Genomic DNA, 16434 nt, shown 5'->3' on the forward strand with positions numbered 1-16434 from the left:
TAAATCGATATCAGTCTTGAATTATGTTTCAATATTGTTCATTTAGTAGCTAATTCTATTTTGAAAACAAAGAACTGACCTGTGTCCTTTACATGTCCACTTGTGACTGGGAAATATTCGGTGGAGTGTAATACACTCTTGGGTTATCTGGGGCACAACAATATGTTAAGCTGCCACCTAGTAGAGAAATGCATGTTTTATTAACACGTGTCATAATTTCAATTTTTTAAAACCGTGAGTGGGACACAGTCGCTCAACAACAAGCGCTGGTTCTCACTCCACGGTAATCTCTGATTTTACAAGGTATAAAGTTCTGTCTACTCACCGTCTTCAAGGTGGTTCTGGACTTAATGATGTATATTGATTTGCACTCATGGATGGTTATCTGGTGTCTTATTATATTGATTTCAATTTCCGTGACTTCTGTTTGCTGCCTCGAATGGATATCACATCTGTAAGTGGTTGTGTATAGATTAAATAATTGAAATATTTTGTCTTGGGGAATTTTCTAAATGGCGTGATGCCGATAGCATTCTTTCAAAAATGCCGCGGTGCGGTCGGAAAATCAATTCCCTGATGACTTACATGCTGAACTCGGTATGTAATATAGGACTCAAGCTGTTCGTCTTCTTCAAGTCCGTGTTGACGCACAGAATGTTGATACTTCAATGCCTTCTATTCTTTTTCTTTGGCGTAGCGTTCGTACATCGTGTTCAACAAGCCGAGTAACAGCTTCCGTGTATTCTAAAGACCAGACGCGAGAGTTCTCTGTCCGTGTTGTTCTTGACAATGCTGTTGTCCGGGAAACGGTAGTGGCTCATGGGTAATACAGCTTGCATTGTGTTTCCTCTTTCTTCAGGGCACCATCTTGGAGTGTTATCGCAATTGATGGTGTTAATCCGGTGAATAAAATCTTTCCTCAGTTTGCTGTCTGTGACAATTTGTAAATCTATTTAATTACTTATTATTTCATTGTTCTGCTACAGGTAAAGTGAATCTGCAATTTGGGATTCTGTGTTGTTGTCCAACTTAGCGTCAGTAAAGTAGCGTTGTTCGCCTCATAGTGGAATGCGGACTAGTGCATATCTCATTCTATTGTTGAGAAAATTCTGAATGTGTTACTTTCTCATTTTATCGTCTATTTGCAATTTATGGTTCTGGGTGCTCGAAGGCAGAAATGTCAGCCGAGTATTCGTGAAGTACAGTCACCGGTTCTCAGAGAGTCTACCTTGTGGCCATTTAAAGATGACAGCTCATATCCCAATCCACGTTCATTCCTGTCGGGTGCATGGAGTTCAATCGGTCAATACAAAATAATTCACATTGTAACAATAATTTTGCCATGTTTCCTCCTCTTCTTGACAGTGTTACATGTTCCAAAATGATAAATCTGATTTAGGCTATTCAATGTGATTCCCTCAAAAAATGCTGGGCTACTGGTGAGCGGTCATTCTTTAGTCTAATGTTTGACTTGTGTTCCGACCAGCGAATTTTCGCTTTTCTTGTTGTCATTCCTACGTAAAAAATTCTGAGGGACATTCTCGGCATCATTCGGCAAGCACGAGCGTGAATCACGAATCCATTTGGAACTCTGTAGCGGGCCGCTGTACCGGTGCGAGTGTATGGGAATGATGCCGAGAGAAGAAGAGCTATAAGAATTCCACATGACTGGAAAACTTACTATGCGAGAGGGATTACACAACCCTAGTGCCGCAACAAGAAATTTAAGACTCTTTGAATTTTACTATTCACTAGCTTGATGGCCAGTGATTTGGATAGGGTACACTGTGCCAATTCCTGAGAGAGAGAACCTGAATGGGGATTGACTCTACCATAACAGCATCACCACTTGAAACTATTGTGGAGGTCACAAACCTCATCCCATCCATCATAGAGGCAACGTGTAATTGTCAGTTGTCCTCCTGTTAGGAAATATTTCATAATTGTATATAATTTTCCCTCAATGTGTTAACCCCCAAACTTTTTGCTGCTGTTTAGACACCATTGACTGACTTTGCCTGAGAAGCACAGCCTTCAGCTGCACTCCTCTGGGCATTCGCTCACTTTTTATGGAGAAACTGACATGCCCTTAAGACAGTCAGTACTGGGAGACTTTGTTTCCCTTAGTCCTTTCCTCATGTTGCAACTTTGGTGCAACATGTAACCAGTGTGCAATGTATTTTACCATAGAGCACACTTGGGTCTATAGTCATTTCCAAAGGCCCTAGATACTCTCGCTGAATTTTTTATGATTTGTGCAAATGGGTCATGGACAGGACTGGTGGCAGCTACCTTTTCGCATTCTTTCTAACCCTTTCCTGCCATGTTAACCGCGTTTGGCACGAATAGGTGGCCTGGCTCCAAAATGGCCATGCCACGAGGTTCTTTGCCCTGTCCTTTGGCCATCTTGCCTCTTCACCTTCCCCAAGTTGAGTCGACCAGGGTCAGTCCTTATTTGGTCATGAACTTTCCCGCGAATCCCAATGCTTTCGCGGGCTTCTGCATGCCTTGTGTGTGTGCCTCCAGGATGTGGACTGGAACGTCTGGTTCCAAAACACATTGTGGGTGCCAGAGAGTCTGGAGTGCCATGAATGACTGGGACCACTGTGGTCCGTGATTGGTCCACGTATGGAGTGTGTGTTTGTGAGCAGATATCCCATTGGGTCCTCTCCGTTTTGGCACGAAGGGAACTAAACACCACTACCAGGTCAATCTCCTGAGTTCTCACTGAACAAAGGATAGGATCCAAGTATCCTGCAACAAAAAGCCGAGTCGAGGAACCACTGGTGACCCACTGGAAGGTTTGGCACTCTGAGCCCGCTGTCCTCCAGTGGGACCCCTCTGCATCTGGTCGTCCTAGAAGGTCTGCGAAGACGCTTCGACCCATTGGAATAGTGGGACCAACTATTCTTGAAACCTTCATCAAACTCTGCAAGTAAGCTTTCTCTGAAGTGTCCCTGGGCCAACCAGTGGACTGACCAGCTTACCCAGTTGCTTTCCTCTGTCACTGCCGCTGTTTCGAGGAGGCCCTCGAAACTTGGTATACTGCTAGCTCTGTATCCACGGCACCCTCACACCGAATTTCGTAGACTTGGCATTCCCAGGTCTGAAGTGAGACGAGTGCGCCAGGACCAGAGTAGACGCGGTTACCGTGTTGCCCTGCTGCGGCAACGTCCGTTGTAAGTCCGCTGCATTTGTGACCCTTTTGCCACTGAAGCCTGCTGCAGTGAAACTGGGTCGATTCATCCACCCGGAGCGGAGAAATCAGCACTGTCCCGTTTGGGAATCATCGCTGTATCTCAGGAACTAAAAGGTGCCGAGATGTCCTTTTTGCCACATTTCGAACCTGCAAGCGAAGTGGACTGACCTGCCGAAGTTTGGGTCCGCTTGCGTCGGGGACCAGTGAGTACTCAATACCCCAACCGGTGGCCACTAGCGTAAAGGCCCATTTTTATGCACAAGTGGCCCGTGGGGGTCCCTATCCTTTCCACTGCTATTGTGAAATAGCGACTCCATCCCAAACTCTCGAACTGCCTCTGCCTTCAAGTGGAGGTCTTTCTTGAATAGTGGAAACGTGTTCTGCATTGCCTCACCCACCTTCCTGAGCTGCTAGAGACCCCTGAAGAGACCCTGTTCTGCCCATTGGAACAACCGCATGCGTTTGCATTGCATGTACTATTGAGCACAAGGCTCCTCTCTTTTTAGGGCTTGGACTGTCTCTTAGTTAGGTGAATTGCTGATGTTGAACTGGGCCTAAAGACTATCTGCACTGCCTGTTTCATTCCCTTCTAGGTTGTCGACATATTTTGTGCATTTAACCCTTTAGACCCCAATGGTCTTGTATATACATTTTATTGATAGTGTTTTGTTGGTTTACTTAGTGTTACTGTGATTCTTTTGCTATGGTCTATGTTACAAAGGCCTTGTAATAAATGTGTCTATATTTTTTTTATATAAAACCTGTCTAGAATAATGTGTAAGTGTCCTTGCTCTGTGTTGTCATTGAGGTCCTTCAGTCACCCTCACCCCTCCTGAGACTTAGTCTTGACCGCCTGCCATAGCTTAACCAGATTGGTCTGGCTTGTCCAGAGGTTACCCTGTTCCACGAAACTAGGCTGGCCTTCTGAACCTCTGCCCCTCCAGGTCAGAGTTCAGAAATCCATCTTAACAAATGGGTGGCAGCGGTGGGATAGGACTGAAGGTATCCTGTGTTGCATACTAGTGAAGGCATTTCGAGTTATTCCTACCAGGACACATAGTGAATTGTTGTAGTATAACTGAAAAAGGCCATAGCCCTATCCAACAATATGGAAACAAGTACCTTGTTAACTTTGAATGCTTCTAAATCAGAAACATTGAGAAAGATGTGTGCTGAGAGAGGTATCTCTGCTCAAGGCAAAAAAAATGAAATGATCCAAAGAATCATAGACTGGCAAGAAGCTCAGCTTAGTGCCATAGCTTCTGATGACAGTGCAAAAGGAGGTGAGGCTGCTCTCACTGGCAGAACTGGAAGTTCTGTTGTTGCACTGATTCATAGAGACCATGAGGATTTGGATGATGTAATGTCTAATGTTTCCTCTGCCAGTGCTGAAGGTGAGGCCAGGCTTGAATTCAAGAAACAAGAACTGCTATTTAGGCAGAAGGAGCTTCAATTTAACATGGCCAAATTGAAGATAGAGCAGGCAGAAAAACAGAAATACAGGGATCACCAGTTGGAACTGGCCAAGCTTCAGATTGCCAATGGATCCAAGGGTCCTGGACATGGATCTGAGTCCTCTTCTCATCCAAGGTTTCCTAAGGATCGGCTCAGTGTGTATTAGGAAAATAATGATATTATGGACTGGCTGAATACATTTGGGTATGCATGTGAAGTTCAACAAGTTGACAATGCTGATAAAATTGCCTGGTTGCTTAGCAGACTGCCCCATTCTGGCTGTAGTGCCATTATGAAAATGTCAAAAGCTGAGAGAGATTTTGCAATGTTGAAGCAAACTCTCATCTTAAAGTTTGGAAAGATCCTGCCCAATACTTAAAAAGATTCAGAGAGTACAACAAGAAACTAGGCTGGCCTTCTGAACCTCTGCCCCTCCAGGTCAGAGTCCAGAAATCCATCTTAACACCTCCGTCCTGAGGAAGGTTGGCTAAAACGACTGGGGCAAGATATTCTGTACCCACAGTGAACTGCAACCGAAACACGTGTCGACAGACATACACATATCCCCTAAATTCATATAGAGGGACACATCTGTAAAACAAATAAGTTTTGATTTTGAATACATTTTGTATTTTGTTATGGTGACAACGGGCACCTATGTGAAGGATAGTTGTTTAGTATGAACAAGGTATGTATGCGTTATGAAAGAAGTTTGAGAGGTGGAAAAAGTTGTGTGAGTGTTTTCTGTGACCCATAATATGAACTATTTGTGACTTAAAAATGAAATAAATATTTTGTAATGGTGAAAAAGTGTGATCCTATACATATAGTATCTTGTCATCATTTATCCATTGGTCCACTGTTCCTTTATTAATGGATATGAAGGAGACCTGGATTAGGAGTACCAAGTCAACATGAACGCAACATAATTCTTCTACAATAACTTGGCGTATGGGAATAATCTCCAATATGCTGAACATAGAGTTCAAAAGACTACCTGGCCAAAACTGCAATTGATTGTCTGACTGCTCCAGCCCCAAAACTGCAATTGATTGTCTGACTGCTCCAGCCCGAGTGGAATCGGCATTGATACTTTCTGGAGGGGTTGTACAAGGTCCTCCACCTGTCACTGGAGGATTTGGTGGCTGCATTGTGTGCACCAGAGGCTTTGCATATCAGAATAAATAAAGCGGATGAGAGGATATGCTAGGCTTCATCCCATCAGGGTAATATTTCAAATCACTGTAGGGTGGCACACTCATCTAAAGAAAGATGTGTGCAGGCAACGAGGAAAAAGTGGGGGGACAACTCTCGTTCAAGTGATAGGCTCAAGTCCTTCGCATGAAGGAGACGCATAGGTAGTAGTATTAACACTTTATTTGGCTTTCACATTTAAGATATACAAGCACAGTAGATCTTCAATAAATGTCCAACCCTTGCTGGAGAGACTTTACTGAATGGCCTTGACAGATGTCTATGGCCTTCAATGATTTCCAACTTAAAATGGGGTGAATAATTGTTCTCAATAATTTACTTTGGGTGGCTACCTGCAAAGCAGAATGCCCAAAAACCAATGTGTTCAATGGTTTTGACCGCTCAAAAAATGGATTAGCGACTTATTTTCATGGATCGTCAGAAAGCTTAAACTGGGATATGCATACACGCAGTCCAAGGACCATTCTAAACCACTCTGAATAGTGTAGAAAAATAAAGGTCATAGGCAAAAGCCAGAAAGTGAATATGAACAGAGCCTAACTTGGAGGGGGGGATATCTTAGGTACAGATAATTCCTCTAGGGGGTCCGCGACACATAGGTCAAAAACCATCATGACAAAATGCAACCTTGTTTTAGGCCACACCTGGGTTCAGCCTCCTTTGTGACCTCTCTCCTCATGCTTAATCTGACTCTCACCATAGTCTCAGAATAAAGGGTCCTTATCATAGTTAACTATCACCCATGAATACAACTTTGTCCACACCCTCTCCCTCTCTACCATGTCAAAAGCAGATGTGAAGTCCACCATTGCTAGATAAAGGGTTTTATGGCCTTGTGACTACCTTCTGGGTAAATTGCAAGACAACCCTGGAATTAACAGATGTTAACAGGCCTTTCCTGAACAATGATTGAGTGACGGGCAGCAGGTTAGTGGTCTCTATCCACTTAGTCACTTCATACCTTGGCAAAAGGTTTGGCTGGATGAGCTTTCAGAGCGACTGAGTGGTGTTGATCAGCACAGTTCTAGACCCTTCCTTAAAAGTAGTGAGCAAGCAAAACAATGAAATAACATAGGAAATATAACTGCCCAGGGAGGGGGGCCATGTTTTATCAGTAACTTGCAAATGCACAGCAGCTCTGGATACCTGTAAGAATGTGATACAGCCTTTGATGACTTTTAGAATGGCATGGAGCTTCTATGCACCAGATCGCAGGCATTGGACATGATAGATATTTAGAAAGTCATGGTTAAATAAAAATACAAGGTAGGTGAACCGCCCGCACATCCTCACAAACCCCATTCAAAAGAGAGTTCACAGTCTTCTCATTATGTTTACTTCAGATGTTCTTCACTTATCAATTTGCCTGTTAGCCAATATGGCTACTTGGCCAATTCACAGGGATTACATTGGATTGTGACATCGTGCAGTAAGGTACTTAAGCGTAACACGGCGCGTGTGTGTGGAGATTCTACTGGTCACTGACGTTCTGCTACTAAGAAAAGAGAGGGATGGACTTGGACTGCATTGGGTGAGGCTGGTGGGAGTGTAGGGGTGAGACAGGTATGCAAACCTCGATGGTCTACTCCGAATTACCTAGGTCTTAGTAGGGGTTGTTTAGTTGCTTTTCTCCCTCTCTGCCACTTGAAAAGGTTGCAGGTCACGTCATTGTGGATTCAAATATTGTGGCGCCCAGGGGCTTGACAAGGACATGTGGAGGGAGGGGCGTGAAGAGGAGGGGGAATTAAAGAGTGCCACAGGGATTACAGGTCTCCAACATATAAAGGCATCAGAACCTCAAAGTGAGTTAGTGAAAGGGGAGATGGGTGTCGCCAACCACTTCGCCCTCTCCCAGCCGCCCTTATAGGAAGTCATGATCCATTGAAATTAATAGGTGTTTATTGTTGGGAAGAGACCACATAACTGTATACATAGCCATGTGCAACAGCTGCATGAAGCAGTTCCTGATTACCGCTTATATGAACCAAGGGTTCCCCGTCAAGGGGACAAGGAAGAGCTAGAACTTTGCATAAGTGGTGATAGGGGAAGAAAGCCGTTATACTGAGGAGAGTCTCGCCTAGCGCGCAGATACTCTATAGGAAGACTCTTGCAGCAAGTGGAGATATCCTAGAAGTGCTCTCCGAGACAGATGTGATACCCTGGGTGGAGACTCCCTGAGGGCCACTCTCTCGGAAAGCAATGGCACCGTAAGGAGTATTCATGCAGAAAGATAGGAGATCTTGGCAGAGGTCTTTCCAGCAAGAGCTAAGAAACCTCTGAGGGCACTGTTAGAATGGCTGGAGGCCCCCTGCAAGCGCTTTCTCAGAATTAGCTGAGAGCCCAGTGGGCCTTTTTCAAAATTTCAGGATAGCAGGTGCTTCTTAAGCTAGTATTGAGGCATGGCCATTGCTCTCTAAGCTGGAGGACATGCCCCTGTTGGAACTCTCAAGAAGTGACATGCTGTTTAATTTGGCATTGCAAATGAGACTAGACACCAGTGAGCTCTGGGAGTGCTCACTCAATATTAGTTGAGAGCCCAGCGGGACTTTAACAAGATTTCAGGTTAGCAGGTGCTTCTTAAGCCAGTATTGAGGCATGAGCATTGCTGGAGGACATGCCCCTGTTGGAGCTCATGCTGTTTAATTTGGCCTTGAGAATGAGACTAGACACCAGTGAGCTCTGGGAGTGCTCACTCAGTATTAGTTGAGAGCCCAGAAGGGTTTTCGGAGAATGTCAAGTTAGAAGGTGCTTCCTACGCAAGTATTGCTCTGTGATCATTGCTCTCTCAGCTGAAGAACATGCCTGTGTTGGGAGTCTCGGGAAGGTAGAGGCTGTTTAATTCTGCCATGAGACATGACTACTCTGGGCGCCCATCTCTAAAAGCCAAATCTCTGCAGAAGGAGGTCGATACAAGAAACCTGGCTTTTAATGGAAGACTTTTCCTCATGGAGTATTTCTCCAGGAGGGGAAGCCCATGTGGGCACCCTACCTACCCATATGAATGCTTCTGCAAAACAAAGGGTGTGCCATGCTCAAAGCAAGGAATGTGTCCGGAACTGTGTGAATTAACAATCATGTTTGATGGGAGTGATTGTGTTCTTAGCAGTACACAGGATCCATCTGAGTACTGGGTTTGGAGTTGGGAGGAACTCTATTGATCATTTTCTAAAAAGATGAGGAGAACATGGGGAACACGCAGATAGAAATGGATCTGGGTGAGTGCTCTCTCGAAGAGATTATAGTAAGAAGCTGCTCTCTCCTAACACGACAAGGGGCGGGGCAATAACTACCGCAGCCGCTGCAGATGGAGGTGTCAGGCTGGCACGCATTCTTCCACCTCGAAGCGGGCATCGCCAAGGGTCAAATGACACAGGGTGCACTCTCAGTAGGAGGCAGCGCCCTGCTTAGCGTCCCATCTAGGTCAAGGGTACTCTGAAGGGTGGGAAAGAGACAGAAGTCCCTAAATAAAAGGCACACTGCCCTGGGCACTCTATCAGACATGAATCACAAGTGACATTCCACTCCATCAGCCCTATCCACTATAGACAATGGTGGGGGATTAGGGAAGTTGCAATTTAGAATATGTGGAGAACCGCAGGTGGCCAAACCTTGCTATAGGGGAAGAATAAAGCTCTGATGAGGGACCCTGGGTGTACAGCTCTCCAGTTCTCCTAATTAGCGCAACCTTTCCAAAGGAGAAACATGAATACACACTGTGGTCCCTACAGAATGTACCGGGGGCCTTCTTTCATAAGAATATAGCACTTTGTTGGACCCTCTCAGAATGGAGAGTGACCATTTTGAGTATTCAAATCGGAGGAGGCCACGAGCAAGCTTTAGGCCTATTTCAGGAAATGCGAGCTCACTCCACATTTTGACGATGTGACGCGGATGGGTTAAACTAAGGCAAAGGATAAAGTGGAAAGATCTCTCTCAGGAAAGAACTCTCTCGGGCAGTGAGGCTTGGGGGCTACTTCAGTTAATTAGAAGTACACTCAAGAACCGAAAAGATTCCCTCTCAACAAGAACAGCACTCAATATACTCACTCTGAGCAGAGGGGAGACTCTGGCATCCTCTCTCGCGACAGGGCAGGCTATAAAGACAATGGGTCACATTACGAGGCCAGCGGTAGCCGTGCCAGTAAAACCGGCAGGCTGTTGCCGGACCTGTGGGGAATTACCACCGCCAGACTTGCCGGAATTACTGGGGCATTACAGCCCCAGTGGTGTGGTAATTCCGGCGCCGGCATTCCGTTACTCCCCTTTCCCCAGGGAATGGGGACCGCAGAAACACTGGCACCATGCGGTAACGGTGCCAGTGTTTTTTCCGCGTCTGTCTGTGTCTGGTGGCGTTACGCCCGCCAGGTCAGACCTGACTGGTGTAACACCATACGGCCGCAGAACTCGTAGTAAGCCGGTCCGGAAAACGGTGCCGGTACGGTTTTACCAGTACCGTTAAATCTAGACCGGCTTACTTGTATTGTCTACTGTCAAATACAGGCTCCTCAAGACTCAGACAGTGGGGGGATCTCACGACTTGGAGCAGAGTCTCTCTACTTGCCATTTGCAATCCCCTCTGAAGTTAATAAGCTACCCACCCATGAGAATTGTGATCTTCCTGTTAACGCATGAAGTTTTGGTCCAATACCATCTTTGACCAATATCTATGTACTCTTGATTCACAGAGCGTTTTCCAATGGGGTTGCGAATCAGCCCCTTGGACTTTATATCAGCTAGGCCTGAGGGAGTTTAGTTTACAGAGGTGCTTAAAAAGCAGGGGCGTTGCTAGGAGGGGGGGCTAAGGGGGCTATAGCCCCCGGTCTTTTGGTTGTAGCCCCAGATAGAATCTCAGGAGCTAAAACCAAAAGGCTAGCTAACCCCCAGTCCAGACAGTTCCAACATTATCGTAGCCCCGAGTCTTTTCCAGACCTAGCAACACCCCTGTTAAAAAGTGTTCTGACCTGAAGCAGGACTCCAATGTCAGGCATGTGGTTAAACACATAGAAGCCCCCTCCTCCCCACTCGAAGACAGGCAGCGACTCACCTGATTAAGGACGACGGGGAGAGGTACTCTTTTGCCTTTAGGTACTCCATGACGGCAATGGAGGTGCCGGGGAAACTCCAGGGGGGAGGGTGAGAGCAAGGGGGCTCCTGGTGTGAGACAGCAAGCTCTCCAGAGCACGCGCGGTGCTTTCAAGGAAATCCCGGCCACGCAGCTGCCCTAAGGAAGGACGTTCTGATATCCCCGGGCCCCTCGCAAAGCAAAGTCCGAGAGTCTTGATATTCATTCAGCAGACGTCACGGTTCCCTTCGCTTCCATCGGGCAGTACACATGGCATATTGTTGAGTAATAATCAAAGTCCGGACTCTGCCCCTTACAAATCACAACACCGCGGGACAGCAAAGTCCAGAGACTCGCCAGGGGCGGAAGTGAGCATTAAAGAGACAGTGGCGCCTGCAGCGTCAGTGCGTCACCCTCCTGCACTGTCCGGCCATTTCATCTCCTCACCCCACTGGGGACGAAGGCAAGGCCTTGGTGTAAGTAACATCACCAAAGAGGCGACATGGTAACATAAACATGCATTCATCTGGGGTGGTTTAAGGTTCCCAAATGCAACATGGTGGCGGAAAAATGTGGCAAACAGCATTTTCAGTTGATGTTGTTTTGCCTCCCTGGAGCACCATCAATCTTATATGCTAAGAATAATTAATTCAGTGCAGCGCAGATACAGGACTTATGCTGGGTGAGGCAGGTGTGTGTTCCAGAGATGCTAACAGAGAATATGTTGCCCAATGTAAAGTCCAGATCGTTGATGGCCCTTTTTGGTATCATTTGGGTTGCATTACATGAGCCACACTTTGAACTCCATTATCAGGGGCCGTTCCTACACAGCAGAACAAAGAAAGGCAGCCAGGGGGAGAGCTGTAGCTCGAAATGCCCACTGGAGAAAAGCTGCTAAGTAGAGCCCCCAAAGCGTTTGGGCCCATTTCAGTTGATAAAGATGAAAGGCTATAACGCCCGGGCCAGCGTCCTTCACAAGATTGGTACTTGGAGTGAGACTTGGAGGGCTCAGCAATCGGTCAGGATCCTGGGATTGAAGGCAATAATCAACGTTATATTGTATTCCAAGCATTCTGATGGTCGCAACCAGCGCCCACTCCAGCTGCCTCCCCTCTGCCATCCTTCGGCTGCGGCGGGGGCTGCTTAGTCACGTGTCGGGTTCCATAAGCGCTGGTGTTCCCCGTGGGCTTTTCCACTTCACTCTATAGGCTGGAAATCCAACGTAACTATACATTGGCATTATACGAGTTTGAAAAAGACAATCATAGAGTTATGTAAGGCATGGATTCGTCGACTGACAACTTAAAAAAACAGCGATAATACAGTAAAATAGACAAATTAGGAGAAAAAAACACCAAAAAAAAGACCATATTTTGATAAAAACAAATAAGCCAGCTGAATATTTTTAAAATGGCTGGGTGCAATAGGGAGGCAGGGTGACGCCCCAGACAGGGACGTTTTTATGGGAGGCCAAAAAGGGGCACTTGCCCAGGGCCCCCACCTTGGAGGGGGCCCCGCAAGGCTCCTGATCTAAAGAAGTAAGATTCCTTTGTTCACCAGACTTAAATAGCACACACAAGATTATTGTATTGCATGGTGCCGAGGCTCGAAACCTATTGCCTGTCTGTTTTGGAAAGTACATTTTACCTCAATCAATTCATCATGTAATGCTTTCTGTGTTCACTGTGGTATATATAGTTTGAGTGTGCCTTGCGGCACAACTCCTGTAGCATTCTTTCCTTTCTGTGGGAATTATGTTAATCATGTGCAATAGCCACATTTGAAATGCATACTGGTAAATTGAGTGCCACAATGGTTCAGAAGTTAGCTCAGTGCGTTAAGCACTCGTTGCAATGATATGTGTCCCTATGCAAGATTAGAATAGTACATTCATGTAAGGCTGGCTGAGCCTTTCCTATGTCTGAAGTTTAGAAACGTACCTGCATATGTACTTGGTCTTGCAGCACAGCAGGTGCTATTATCAGCAATGTACCTGCACCAGATAGGGGTTGCTATAAAAATGAACATGTCATCCTTATGGTGAAGGTTTAGAAATTGGTGTGCTCAGATGAAGTGTTGTAAAACCTAGGCAATCGCCTCCAACGTTGAGCATAAACTGTTAGTCCAAGAGATGAACAAGTATCAGAATTTGGAACCAAACCATTCATGCTTGTCTCCTGGCTTTGCCAGCAGACAATGCAGTGATCCTATCAATCATCTTATATCTCGTACATTACTGTACTGTCTTCTGTGAAGTGTGCCTCCTCGCATGCTGGTGGCATCGTTTAGCCCATTACTTGATCTTTCTTCTTATGTAGGCCATTTGAGTGGAAGGGGTGGTAGGAAGAAGAGATTTCCTTCTCAGGGTAGGATCTTCAAAGCAGCCTCACTCATGGTTTCACTGGCTATAGTGTTGCTTCCACTATAATAGTGAGCATTGATATATTGCACACCACAGGAACTTGTTCCTTTGATCTCTAATGGCAACACTATTTGAAAACTATGTCCCACTTATAATCTCAGTCTGTCTGGATACAGACACCTTCCTGGTAGCTTCTATTCTGCATCCACTATCCATGCTATGGTACGTGTAGCTTTCGCCTTCCTACCAATTGGTCTGCTCTATCCATGCTTGAGCACGTTTGCATTCTGTGAGGCAGCAAATGTGACATCTCTGTCCATTCTGGGTTACATATACCTTTTACATACAGTCCTGCACGAATACTACAGGCTGCTTACCTCCCTGGAATCTATTGATATAAAGTCTCCTGTATCTATACTAGAACAGAAGTAACCTCTTCGTAGACTGATAAACAAGTAACATTTGAAGGCCAACATTATCAGTCTGATTAGAGCAAGAAGGAAGAGTGTAAGGGGACTTATAGGGAGTAAATATCCGTACTTTTAATGCTGTGAGGCAGCATGTTAACCTACGGGTTGTGATTGCGGCGGGAGGGGGGGCAGCGACTCAGATATTCTTGATTACTTAATTGCTTTGGTTTGGTGGAGGGGGGCCCCAAAGAAGTCCATGCCCAGGGCCCCAAAAGTGCTTAAAATGGCCCTGGTCCCAGAGTGATGCCTAAACATAAATGGGAGTTAGAACAATGGCGACGGAGATGCCTTACAGCTTGTGCGGGGTACCATGGAAGGACTCAGTGAATTTGGGCATAGCAATATTGAGTACTGTTAGGGGCCACTAGTGGAGAGAATTCAAGTGCAGGTACTCAGATAGGTAAAATTCAACAGTGGCTGGCAGGATGGGCACCACGTTTCTACAAACTACAAGTCCCAGAGCGCTTGTCTGTGCGCTAAAGTTAGTTCTTCTTTATTCAATGAACCAGGTTTTGGATTTTCTATAGAGCCCAGTGGGTGGTACCGTCACAACACAATGGGTGTGAGTCTTGTCCGGGCATTTCCTAACAGAGTTGAAGTGAACCAAATATGAGAAACATGACATCATGTTATCAATAGACTTTTGAAGGCCATTGTCAAAAACATGTTGGCGCAAGTAGTACAATGCACTAGCGCACCCACTTCTCTTGTGCCAGGAAAAGTGAGCAAAATTCAATTTGCGCATCTGAGGCTGTGAATCACCAGAAGCACACTTTGAGAGACCTTTTTGAACCCCTTTGCAGAATTGCACACGAGGAGCAGGGATGTCACTTAGGGGTTGCCAGTTGTTGCAGTTGCGACCCCTGAGGTCTCCCTTACCCCTTTGAACTGGGACATCCGACCCAGACCTTTAAGACGAGGTAGCAATACTTTGAGATGGATGGGGATGTAGAAGTTACTGAAGCATCAATAATCCAAACGACTCAGGAAGTTGGCAAAGTGAACTGCTTTATTATCAATTATCTAAAACAGGGAGTACAATGGACATCAACAGACGTCTCATAGCATGGTCTCTCAATTTGCTTGATAAAAAACATCATACTTATAGTAAAACTCATCATTGATGACGTTAACCTAGGTATTTACTAACGTCATCCTACGTGGCAAACTACAAAAACCTAGTGGCAAATGTGATAGGCTTAGAGGGAACACAAGTCACTACGAATGTCACTAAATACACAACGTCCCATTGGTTATACAAACTATAGGGCTCATAATCATGCGGCCCACTAAAATTGATTGGCACTCTTACATCCGTCAGTACTTTTCCACCCACGTTAGCAGCACGCAGGCTGGACTTCCAGGTGTTGGTGAGCTGGTCATAACCATAGCTTCCCACCAATTAGCATATCATCCATCATCACCTCAGTGGTCTGCTCGTCAATTAAGGCTTTGAACTTGGCCTTAGAAATGTTCTTTGCTCTGGAGAATACAGGGGAGTGGAGGCACACTCTGCCTCTCTGCGTAGGTGTTGCGTGTCATGTTTGTCCAGTTCCATCCATTCACGGGACTGAAGACCACAAATTTGAGCTCTGGTGCATTTAAAATACTATTTTCTAATAGAGCTCTGATGTCTTCCATGTTTTGTCCATAACTTCTGAACAGGAGTTTCATTCTTTTACATGATTGTAACTAATGTCTGCTCATCCCAGTCCGATAAGACCTTGACTTCTTGGGGCTGATCCAGCCTCGCCTTTCTGAAATTCACTTCAGTAATTTCGTTGTTTTTCAACTCCGACATACTGGAAAAGGCCTTCCTTTTCTAGTCCAGCTCTGCTATAACACGTTGTGGAAACATCCATTCTTGACTTTATTCCTATATATGCATACGTTGGTGCAATCCACAACCTTTTCACTACATAGCTCGGCTCACGAATACTTTGTCTGCTTGCGTTTCTTTGCATCTGTATACATGTAAAATGACTTGATATCTTCATTGTTTCTGTAGCATGTTTCCTCATCTCGATCCTTTTGGTGTCACTTATCTTGATACTGTCTTGATGCCTTATAGACTATAGTCACTTCTCTTGTCTCTGCATCTCTTCCATGTACATCATTCTGGCTTCATGTGATGTCACCAATCTGCTCATTCATTCATTGGTCCTGCTTCTTCTGGGATTTCATTCAATTGGCCATCATACTGTCTCGTATGCAGGTACGGCTTTCTCAATGGGAACCTTGCATCCAGGGTTCTCCTTTGTATCTGTATTTTCACTGGTACTGCACGTGTCTCACACTCTGGTTCCCAACATGTATGGACGAGATGGCTGAGGTGGGGGTACTTGTCTCCTTCTCTAAACTGTGGTCTCCCTTGCCAGCCCTAAAAATAAATTTTAAAAAACTATATATATATTTTCTTTTACAAATTGATGATCCTGGGCTGTGGCCAATGCCATGTGGCTCTTTGTTCCTAGAGTAGAGTAGCTGGCGTTCTTGTTCAGGCTTCTTAAAAAAACAGAAGGTTCCACAAGTGTAACACATTGAGCACTGATCACAAATAAGAAAGAATAGGAATAACAAATAATATTTCTTTCTGGAATTCTATAAAATAATTGCAAGACGCATTAAAGGTTTACTTCAGGTACACTTCAGGGGGCGAGTCACTGATTTA

At 45.4% G+C, this 16434-nt stretch overlaps 1 protein-coding gene across 1 annotated transcript in view; it reads right to left on the reverse strand.

The window, feature by feature from the left end:
• CIDEB (cell death inducing DFFA like effector b) overlaps positions 1–11225 on the reverse strand; it is a 54511-nt gene extending 43286 nt beyond the window's left edge. The window contains exon 1 of the mRNA XM_069614857.1: positions 10914–11225. Coding sequence (XP_069470958.1) covers positions 10914–10963 — 50 coding nt within the window. The 5' untranslated portion in view covers positions 10964–11225. The remainder of the gene's footprint in view (positions 1–10913) is intronic.
• Positions 11226–16434: the final 5209 nt, after the last annotated feature.

The sequence above is a fragment of the Ambystoma mexicanum genome, chromosome 9 (genome assembly GCF_040938575.1).
Source record: "Ambystoma mexicanum isolate Mex_15411 chromosome 9, UKY_AmexF1_1, whole genome shotgun sequence".
Lineage (NCBI taxonomy): Eukaryota > Metazoa > Chordata > Amphibia > Caudata > Ambystomatidae > Ambystoma > Ambystoma mexicanum.